Raw genomic sequence first — 11,988 nt, 5'->3', positions numbered from 1 at the left:
AGTGTCCCCCGTTGGGCGCCATTGTAGTGTTTTCACGGTTAGCTCTTTGGGGTTCTTTCACAACAACTACAGCAATTACTAGCAACGACAAGATACTAAACTACTCACATGGGCATCAACTGGAATGCTCGTCAGGATGGCACCAATCGTCCTCGTCGTCTTCGAGGGAACTCGTCGGCTATACTCGTCGCTATACTCGTCGACCCGGCGGGTGGACACTCGTCGGCTACGGCTCGTCCACGTCACAAATAGCACTATACATATACTTCTGGGAATACACCTCCAGGCAAATACGTACTTAAACACACAGTCACCGGCTTACATACACATATACTTCTGGGAATACACCTCCAGGGAAATGCGTGTCATTGACACAATCACAGGCAACTCACAGACTCACATACACAGTCACAGACTCACTTATATCTTCTGGGAATGGCCTTCCAGGGAAATACGTGTTGAACACACATAAAATACAATATAATACAATATGATACAATATAACCTATACTCAGGCTCACAATTACTCACTCAGGCTCACAATTACTCCAAGCAATACTCAACTTGGGAAAAGACGTCCACTCGCATCAATCACCCGTGCACAAAAGACCGTACAAACTCGTGCTACCCAGCACCGGCACAACAATATCCAGTTGTATGGCGACAAATAAATAACGAAGTGCTTTGTCGTGTGTTGATTGTGACTCCTCTGATTTCAATTATGAAAGAACAGTGTGACTTCTTGTGTGCACTTGGGTTCAAAAGTACCTATATTGGGAAAGATGCAGAAGATGAACAAGACATTTTAGATGGAAAATTTGATTTTTTATTTAGTTCACCAGATAGTCTTCTCGGTGTGACAAAATGGCGTGAGATGCTTGGGCGAAGTAACATTCATCTGATGGTTGTTGACGAAGCACATACTGTTGTTCACTGGTATGCATGTACATTGGTATTCTTGCCTGTCCACTCTTATTTTATCTGACTTTGTAAGAAATCGTAAAGTTCTAGTAAAATATAATGGCATGAGACTTATCTGACTATCATGCTGTAACTTGGCTTTAACATTTAAAATGAACATGAAATAATAACCATGTCATGTTCATATTATTAATCTGACAAAATGCTATGTCTTGGTGTTTTTTATCTTTACATGTATAACACACAGTAATAAATTGTATAAGAACACATGTCTTGACAGATTATCAAAATGTCTGAAAAAAAACTAAATTGTTCAAAATCCCCTTCTGAATTTATTTAATTTGAAAATTGTAACCCTACAACCACTACAGTCGATTGGTATATAGCCGATTTTAGTGAGTAACGGATAGGTTAAACGTTTTTTGCAAAATACTTTTATTTATGTTAAGATTGATAGTTTTCTATGAATTGATTACAAACAGCCTATCGTTGTTAAGTCGATTCATGTTTTTGTTGACGTGTGTCAATGTTTACAACTGTTTCTGTTTTCGAAAGCAAAACAAGGTCACGTTATGTACGCACCGTTTTTGTGACGACAGGAAAAGTGTAGACGAATGGTTTCTTGAATTTTGCAGATTTTGTTTGGTAAACATAATGTTCATTGGTGTAATATTTTAGTATTATATGTCCTTTATAAAAGTAAGAATGCTCAGAAACCAAATTGATGCGTACTATATAAAATAAGCATGAAAGCTGCAACTCGGGATTTAGTGAATAACGGACATGTGGTGACCCATATTCAGGAATGTGGGGATTGTCTCAAAATAAATATAAACTCAATTGAAGTTGCCCAATACAGATGTGGTTAGCGTGTGGCTATGATATTAATTAGTGAAAACATCATTTTTAATGCAAATTATAACGAAAAATTGTTTTCTGTGAAAACAAATTTTTCAATATCAAATATTTATATATATATATATATATATATATATATATATATATATATATATATATATATATATATATATATATATATATATATATATATATATATATATTATTCAAATCAAAATGACCCGAATAAAGGGTGCATCGCTTTGAACAGCCATTACTTCATCAATTGTGCAGCGGTTTCCATGAACTTGGTCTTATTAAACGCATAAATGAATTTCCTTTTTGGAAATGTACATATATTGCAATTATTTTTTTCAAATACTGTGTCAAATTTCAAGAAATAACACGATACACATGTAATCCGATAAAGACCCAAGCTATCCGGTAATGGCTGAATCAGTGTACCATGAAATTTGCGCTGTAAACAAATAATATGTTTTTGGAAATTTAAAACCACTGGCATGTTTCAATAGGAAAGACGTGTGTCTATCTAGGTTTAATGGTTTAATAACTGGATGCATGCTGTTTACGATGAAATGAGACTCGAAGTCCTTAGCTAGCTGTTATACACCAATCGACTGTATTAAAGTAACCAATTACTTAATTTAAACCGATGGATGGGCTTTGTTCTACAAAAACATGTTTTGCAACTTTCAGGGGAGAAGCAGATGGTGACGGTGCTCCTTTTCGTGTCTGGTATGGGAAACTTGGAGAAGCTCGCTCTCTGCTTACTTGCCCCATTCTGCTGATTACAGCCACAGCAAGCAAGTCGGCTAGGAAGAAACTTCAGAAAAAGTTTTCTATGACTGACTGTTTAGAAATTATCGACAATCCTGATCGTGTAAACATTAAACTTTTTGTGCACAAATATAAAAGTTCATTGTCACTCAATATTCTCTTTGAATTTTTAATTACTTTTATTAAAGAAAACAAAGATAAATGTGAACGATACATTATATTTTGTCCTTCTATAAGACTTTGCAGTCAAGTGTTTACCATGTTAAGACTTGAACTTGGTGTTGATATTAAATACATACAAATGTTTCACTCGATGACAACAGACAAAGTTAAGGAAGAAGTGCGACAAAACATGGGCACAAGTGATGGCACCATTCGAGTACTTGTTTCCACTAGTGCAGCTGGTATAGGGGTTAATTTTGCTGGTGTGAACAGTGTTATAAACTTAGGGCCACCAAAAGACATGGACAATTATGTACAGCAGTTTGGTCGGTGTGGAAGAGATGGGTCACAAGCCATGGCTCTTCTTTTATTCAATGCTAAACAGTGTAAAACAATTGACCAAGACATGCATGCTTATATTTTCAATGACACCATGTGCCGGAGACAAATGCTCTTAGATGCTTATGATGGCAAACCATCTGGAAATTTAAGCAAACACCTGTGTTGCGACATTTGTGCAAAGAACTGTTACTGTAATGAAGAGGACTGCTCCAAATATTTGCACCCAATATATGTATATGATGACACCATACTGAATGCTTATTCATCAAGTTCTGATTCACATCATTCTGACAGTGACAGTGATTATTGATGCATAGCTAGATGTATGTACATGCATTTAATTTTGTGGTTGGTTAAAAAAAATATATTTGGACAACAAACATGTTCATTTTCATCATTGAAACCTTTACATGTATGTAATTTATTATGTGTAAAAGCTTGATATGACATAATAAAACGTTGCTAATACTATTTTAAGCATTTTATTACAAGCTGTTCCCTGTTGGACACAAAACATAATAATTGACAATGCAAACCCAAACTGCGAAAGAGGCTTGGGTTTCAATCCACATCAAGGGAAAAATGTCATTGCCTATTACATGGACACCTTATATGAACGTAGGAAATAAATATAACTAAGTGCTATTCAATTCAAGATTTATTTTACATGCATGATATTTTTTGCAATATATGACCATTGCTATAGCTATAACATAAAATGAAAGCATTGCAATTTGAAAATAGTGAGCCTTTTTTATTATACTTGTATGAGTTATTTAATTTGTATGGCACTATGTCAGAGCATCATCAAACATGACTAAGATCTAAGAACAGAGAATAGAAAACGTTAGACTTTTCTACTGTTCTGTAATTCATGCAAGTGTTTCAGTACTGTTGACCTCAACTTTTTAATGAGTGCCTATACAGGTAACTAGTGACAACTCCTGGATAAAATGTTGACATTATATGCATTGATATCAAGTTTTACACATGTTTAAGATAAACAATATTGTTTAACGTTAATCGGTAGTGCTTTTAACGACATCAGATTTTTGTTGTGAATACACCTCTGGTACAGAAAAATATCAACCGGGTACGTTTAAGTATATTTAACGTACCCGGGGTACATGTTAGTATACTTAAGAGTATCCTGGGTACACGTAAGTAGTACCCGAGCCGACAATGACCATTCGAGCCTTAATCTGACATTCAAATAAACACACAAAAAGAAAAATATTGTGCACAAACCTTTACATCAAAGTCACACTGCGTGTGTACTGTTTGTGTGCTTTGATCGGCAACTTGTTTAGGGCAGGTTTTCCCAGGAGAAGAAGAAGATGGTCGTTTTGAAGGTGTGAAGAACAATGGCCTTTTACTTTTGGGTGTTGCGCCAGTTGGGGTTCTTGGCAATGGTCTCTTTTTATTTGTACTGCAACCTGTTCATCAATATACATATGCACTATGAGAACACAAATAATAAGTCAGTCAGACTCCTATTACGCTAAAAATTATAACATGCAAAACAACATCCAGATTGCAATTTCCCAGCTTGCAAAATATTTGATTGATAGAATAAGCAACAAGCTACACATTACCAAATGTATTTTGGTATCATCAATAATTATTCGAGCTTATTGACTGCAGTCCATGCAACCTTGCAATTCATTATTTATTTATTTTTATTATTATTTATAACGCTCCTTTAGCACAGGAGTATATTGAATACATTAAAATATTGATTAATTTAAATAGACAGAAAAAGGGAAGCTTGCAACCAATATCTGGTATTTAGCAGTTAGGTCTATGGGTGGATTTTGCCCATATAAAAATAACTCTATATCTGTTTAATATGACACAACTTGTTGAGCTTATCAACAAAGCTCATCATGTGCAGTAACGTTATGTGTATACATATTGTATAGAACATTTACAACATATGTTGGTCAAAAGCTATGCATAGCTTTTGTTTCAATTTTGTTATTTTTTTGGGCTAGATTGCACTTTACTGGTACGCAGATGTTTTCCACTATCAACAAAGCAGGGGTTTTGAAGCAGTAGGAAATTTATAGGATAAAAAGGATTATTAGGTGTGCATTAGGTGTTAGGTGTTGTGCTTACTGGTAAAGTGCAATTGCCCGATTTTATTTATCCGACTATGTTTTATTATTATGTATATTAAATAAGTATTGAATTGATGAAACAATGAGCAATATTAATATATTTTGACTTACTTGGAGAAAGCTGTTGTTCTGCAGCATGCATTGCCTTCAACACTGGCATTTCACTCAATACTTTGATCAAGTCATTCTTTTCTTTTTGGATTTTGAAAATAATTGATGTTTCGTCGTCATTGAGTTTTACAATTCGATTCAATTTGTTTGTACAAAGACCGCATGCTGCTCCTGATTTTTTATTCTTAATTCATTAAAAACGACACTATATTGATTTACGCTAGTTAAAGATTCTTAACTGCGATAATATTTTGGTTTTAAGGTAGTTAAACAAAAGGTACATTTCTTGTCGGCCTGCATGTTGGTAGCCATTTTTTTATGTTGACGTCTGCCTTTTTCCCTCCATAGCAGAGAGTATTGAAAATGTAAACGTTATTTTGATTGGCCAACCGAATTTGTTCATGACGCGTCAAAACGGCGATATGCTAGATAAAACTCCCACGGTTTAGGAATGGAGAGTAACATAATGAATAGACCGGGGGTGTCCGACGATGACAACAGTCTTACAATGTCGTCAGCTATAAATCTACGCACACGGTTTGCTTAGCTAATAAAAATCACAGTGTTTTAATAGAACACATATTCATGCCAGAAACTGATATCTGCCTTACTTGAATCAAAACTCTGGGGGAATGAACAATCCCCAAATAAGCTGTGTGACCAGACAATAATTCAAACGTATCAATCAAGGACTGTTCGTTTATATAGAACTCTATGAGAATGTTAAATTCATATGCTGCGCTCTGTTGTTCTGAGGGCATGAAGTGCGCCTTGACGTTTGCTTAAGAGTTCCTTTAATGGTAAGTTGCTACACAGGAGCAAACACGAAGGTACAAACACAACGAAGGTGTAAATACCATTCATAACTTATGCTCTATCTTCAAACGTGTCTTTCAATGACCCGGAAGTTCATGTTACTCATAGAAATCGGATTTGAATTACATGCATGTTATTTACTGTAAATAATCTTTTCTCTTCATTTAACACGTGTTAGACTTGTACAATTTGAAACAATAATTGACATAAACAGCGTTAATTAATTAGACAGTACATATCGAAATCATGAGAATAATTGTAAACATATATCTTTTTAACTGTTTTGGATCGATATTTACTTCTGTCAGAATCTTGAGTGAAGCTTACACAAATGCAATGGAAGTATAATGGAATATAGAAAAAAAACTTATTACAAGTCCGTACAAATAACTTTGTATATAACCTTACAAAGCACGTCAATAACAGAAATAACAATGTTTCTCATATAAAAGGTACCTTTTCACATATACTGTCATGTTTTTAGTGTGTTAATTAATGATTTCAATTTATAAATGTAAACATCGGAACTAAAGAGTTCCGGTATAAAATGCAAAATAGAAGAAAAAAATAAAAGTAATCCACACCTGGGCTCGAACCACTGACCGCTGGAGTAAAAGTCTAGCGCTTAAACCGTTCGGATATCCGTAGTGACAAGGTTTGATACTGTATTTTATACATTATACAAGCAATCGTCATAATATAAAAAAATATATCGATAACAAAAGAACAAACCGAGTTATACAATCGTTTCGCCTTTGTAACGATTTTTAATTTTCACGTTTTTAAATCGTTAAAAGATGCATATAATGGATATTTTAAAGTATCGTAAATGTTCAGTAATACTGTTTCCTTGCACATAAAAAACACATAACAACAACGAAAATTTGAAAATCTGACACAATTGTTTTCAATTTTGTAAATTCATTAAAACGTTAAAAGGTCTTCATAAGACGGATGGCCACGGTTTTTAGTCTATTTGAGACAACAGGCATTCCTAGATTGACGTTTTGCAATCATTGCAAAAAATATATTAAGGTAATAAATAAAACAGTTTTGTTAAATTGTTGGAAAAAATGAAGGAAAGCATCGTGACTTGACTTGGAAAACTGTGAAAGAATTTTCGCTTTAATGCCTTAAGGAAACTCAGTATCTTCAAAAGGTTGAAACAAATGTGATCATTACTCGATTAAAGTGGTTTGAATTTTAGTTGCTGATAGTTAAGAGAGACGGTTTTTCAAAAAGAAACTATAAGCAGAGTTGCAATATTTTGAAATCGCAAGGCAAGTTAATTTGAACGAAGGCATCTCCATATAAAATAAATATCCTATAAGTTGTTCTATATCACAAGCGCTTTGGTCGATAAATACCTTATCAAAATATGTTCAACTATTTCAAAACATTCCAATAAATTTTATAAAGAACAAAGCCGTTTCTCTCTTCCTATTCTTACAATATTTAGCATAGTTTGAAAGAGTAGGATCTGATTCTTAACATCTTAATATCAAAGTACTGACAGTACTGGTGTGACGATGCTTTTGAGAGGATGGATATAAAGCATCAAGTTAAGTTTATCTACATCACCACAATCACCACAATTGAGTATGTTGGTACGAAAAAAAAATAAAGAACACACATTTTGCGAAAAAAAATTGGGTATGAAAACAAATTTGGGTAAGAAAACATATTTGGGAACAAAAAAATTGGGACCGAATTTTTTTTGGGTACGAACAAAAAATTGGGGATGAAAAAAAAATTGGGTACGAAAAAAAAAATTGGGTACGAACAATTTTTGGGTACGAACAATTTTAGGTACGGAAAAAAAATTGGGGGAACGGGAAAGTAGTACCTGTGGGGAACTTGACCCACACTCGCACATTTTCGGCCCTTTCCGTCAAACATCAGATAAGTTCCTCGAAGGCAATAGTTTGAATACACATTTCGGAAGCGGTAATGCGGTCCTACCTACGCGCGTCAAAATGTAAGCGAAATATGTACACAAGTCTGTCAGGAATGATTGAATTAACGAAGAAAATCGTGTATTGATGTAAGTTTTTTGAAGAAATGTGCAGAAAATATATAAAACAAGAGCTGTGTTTGTGAAACACAATGCCCCCTGCTGCGCAGCTTTGAAGCCATATATTTTACCTTTGACCTTGAAGGATGACCTTGACCTTTCACCACTCAAAATGTGCAGCTCCATGACATACACATGCATGCCGAATATGGAGTTGCTATCTTCAATATTGCAAAATTTGACCTTTGACCTTGAAGGATGACCTTGACCTTTCACCAATCAATATGTGCAGCTCTATGAGATATGCATGCACGCCAATATTGAAAAAGTTATGGCCAATGTTAAAGTTTTCGGACAGACAGACATACGCTTTATATTTGACATTTGACCTTGAAGGATGACCTTCACCTTCACCTTTCACAACTAAAAATGTGCAGCTCCATGAGATGCACATGTATGCCAAATATCAAGTTGCTATATTCAATATGAAAAAAGTAATGGCCATTAAAGTTTTCGGACGGACGGACAGACTGACACACTGACTGACTGACTGACTGACAGTTCAACTGATATAGGCCACCCTACCGGGGGCATAAAAAGCAATGGCGATATTTTTCTCAGCCACATAATTGTTAATAGTTTGATATCACAAAATAAAAGTGAAAGTAGAACTGTCAAAAATGACAACCTGTCAACGTGTTGTTTTTGCTGGCACGAGAGGGCGATTACACTCAATGTGTTCAAATTTTGACCATAGGCTTTGTCAATGACCTTTATAGTATGGGTAGCTTTGATATTATTTATTGCTATCATGTAACTGCATGATTGTGTATATGTTTACAATACAGAAAGCATAAATAATGATATAAATATACTGATTGAGCTTATAATAATCTGAGAACTATAGCCAGGTCAATTAAGGACTTAAAATTTTGTGTCCTGATTTCGTGAAGAAATGACCATGCATGTCCTAGATTTCAAATTCAAGGCCCTGGTGTGACACATTGGTAGCATTACCGTTAAACTGTTACCAGGCTTATGAAATTAGTTTTTCTTGAACTATCTAAGGAAATCTAAATCAGGCACTGATTTTTCTTGTTTTAATACAATCAAAGATCAGTTGTGGCTCTGGGTAATGACCAATTTTTGCTTACTTGTCACACCCTAAAAACTTTCCACACGTCTATAATAGCAAATCTGGATTTAGGTGATCTTCAATGGTACATTTAAACTTTAGCTCTGTTACAAGAGTGCTGGTAAAGTCCAGTCACATATTTAAATCTAGGCCATGTCAAAATCAAAGTGTCAAAGACAAATGAAAGATGCGTTCATTAATTATTGTCCAGTTGTTTACTACTGCTGTAAGTTTTTATATAAGATGACTGATGAACATCATGTGAGAGAAAATTCACATTATCATTGTATATCAGGTTTAGCAGCCTTTTAGATAACAAAGTATTCTAGTTTTCAATGTCGCTTCTGGGGATCAAACCCGTAGGGCTTTTAGAAAGATTCTGAAATTTTCGATACCTCGAGAGCAACCAAACCAAAAAATAAGTCAAATATTGCCGACTCGGTTTTTTGAGTCGGTTCATGAGGGATAATGGAGCTTGATTGGTCATTGTCGGCTCTGGTACTACTTACATGTACCCCGGGTACTCTTAAGTATACTTACATGTACCCTGGGTACTCTAAGTATACTAACATGTACCCCAGGTGCGGTAAATAAACGTAATTGTACTCGGTCCATATTAGACTGTACCCGAGTTGTATTCGCGCCCAAAATCTGATGTCGTAAAACGCGCAACCGATTATCTTAAACACACTTCTCTTCAAACAACACTGCATCAACATGCTTTTTGAGTATGTGTTCCGATAATATAGAGGCCATTCTACAGAAAATTGACATAAATGTGTATATAAAATTATTACAAAAAATAGTTGACAACGACTGATTTAGGGTTAAATTTTCCGGGTACATTTTAGTATATTTACCGTACCCGGGATACATGTGAGTATACTTAAGAGTACCCGGGGTACATGTACGTAGTACCCGAGCCGACAATGAACAATCGAGCGATACTGGAAGGTGCAACATCTCTCACGCCCCCTAGCATCGCCTTTAGCAGTATTCAATTCTCAACAGGAAAGTGCTGGAGTCATTGATCCCAAGGGACAAGAAAAACAATTCATTAATGTTCGAAATAAATAATTTGATAAATGACAATTCTATTATTTGAGCCAGGTCACAGGAAAAGTGCAGTCAAATCAGTATCCAATTAAATTATTTGTTATTGTCAGAAAAACGCTTTTAAGCAAACAGCTTTCAAGCGACTGCAGGCTGATCTAGATCCAAACAGGCCACAATCGCCTTAATGTCTCTTTTACTGTGACACAGTTCATTTAACTTTAAAATGATAAAAAGTACTAACACTAAGAAATAGTACAAACCAGTATAGAGTTTGAAATCAATGTTGAATTTCATGACAGCTTGGTGATCTGCAAATCCCCGATGAAATGTTGATATCGGGTATCATAGTCATTCAATAAGTCGCAAAATGCTCGAATACAATCTATAAAGCACAATGTGACTTATATTGATAACTAAAAATACCAGTATGCCAGTTTTGCCGTGTCAAGCTGTTACGATCCAGAATGTCCTTCATTCACATCGAATATATATCCTTCGAATTCCAACTATTGCTGTCATAAGCGGAGATTGAGTGAATAAATAATTCATATATCCTAAATGACAGCTTCTAAATAGCGAAATAAGCCAATTTATGCAGTAAGAAAGTTTTGAATCGAGACTCTCATGGAGGCGGCCATTGTTGAATGTTGAAACACGAACGACAACTCTGCTAGGAGAATGTTATCAATAACGAGCAATCTCCTACGCAGTGGCGAATGCAAAAGGGAAGTAACTGAAACATCGAGTTATCTCAATCGGACTGGCTCGGTCTTTTACATAGGTCGCCATTGTGAATTTTTTTAATGGTTATCAAACCTTGGACGATGTTGTCCCAGCATCGTCAAAAAGTAAAATCAAATCTAGAAAACTCAACTGCGAATGGAGCTTATGAAAATGTCTGAACCGTCCTGTTGGCTTGCTCCATACACCTACTCTTGATTTTGCAAGTACGAGTGCATGCTATTCAAAATGTTAATTTGTTACGTATATAAGTGTTACTATCCTAAAAAATGAACGATTGTAGTTAGTTCTATATTTATAAAATGCAACTAAACAACCAAATGTCTATCAATATGACCTTCAAGCTTACTTTCAGACATGCGTTATAATAGCAATATTGGTTAAAAACGTCCATGGAAATTACATGGTAATTATGTTACTTATCAAATAACCAGATAACTTCATTTTACACTGCTAACTTACTACAAAGCTTACTAACATTAAGTTAATCGCATCACGTATGCAGTCGTTTTACAGCAAAAGCAACGTAAATAGTCAAAATATATTAATATTTGAAATTATTGTCCATGCATACATTGATATACATTTCATACTAAAGTCCCATTTGTCTGTCCATTATGTGTTTAAATGACAAATAGATTACAGTTCCAAACCAGTATTTTCAATCTTATACTATCTTTTACAATAAAAATAGGGTGTAATAGAGGTTTAAATAAAGGCAAATCTGTTATTAATTAACGTTTAAACAGACGAGACAACATAAGAAACGGCGTGAAAAGATATCCTCAACAATTAATTATCAAACCTTGGTTCGAATGGCTAAAGTGTAATATTTCTTTCTTTGTTTATATTTTACTACTCAATGAATTTAAACAAAAAACAAATAATTATTTTCAAATCACAAAATAAATATACATCAAAGAAATAGTCGTGTT

General features: G+C 34.7%; 1 protein-coding gene across 1 annotated transcript; it reads left to right on the top strand.

Moving 5' to 3' along the window:
* The first annotated feature begins 651 nt into the window (after positions 1–651).
* LOC127863371 (bifunctional 3'-5' exonuclease/ATP-dependent helicase WRN-like) lies at positions 652–3,489 on the top strand. Its single transcript, XM_052402866.1, has 2 exons — positions 652–936; positions 2,476–3,489. Exons 1-2 carry the CDS (start codon positions 722–724, stop codon positions 3,368–3,370), a joined length of 1,110 nt encoding a protein of 369 aa, XP_052258826.1. The 5' UTR covers positions 652–721; the 3' UTR covers positions 3,371–3,489.
* Positions 3,490–11,988: the final 8,499 nt, after the last annotated feature.

This window comes from Dreissena polymorpha, unplaced genomic scaffold, assembly GCF_020536995.1.
Source record: "Dreissena polymorpha isolate Duluth1 unplaced genomic scaffold, UMN_Dpol_1.0 chrUn006, whole genome shotgun sequence".
Taxonomy (NCBI): Eukaryota; Metazoa; Mollusca; class Bivalvia; order Myida; family Dreissenidae; genus Dreissena; species Dreissena polymorpha.
This window is presented reverse-complemented; position numbering and strand designations above follow the sequence as displayed.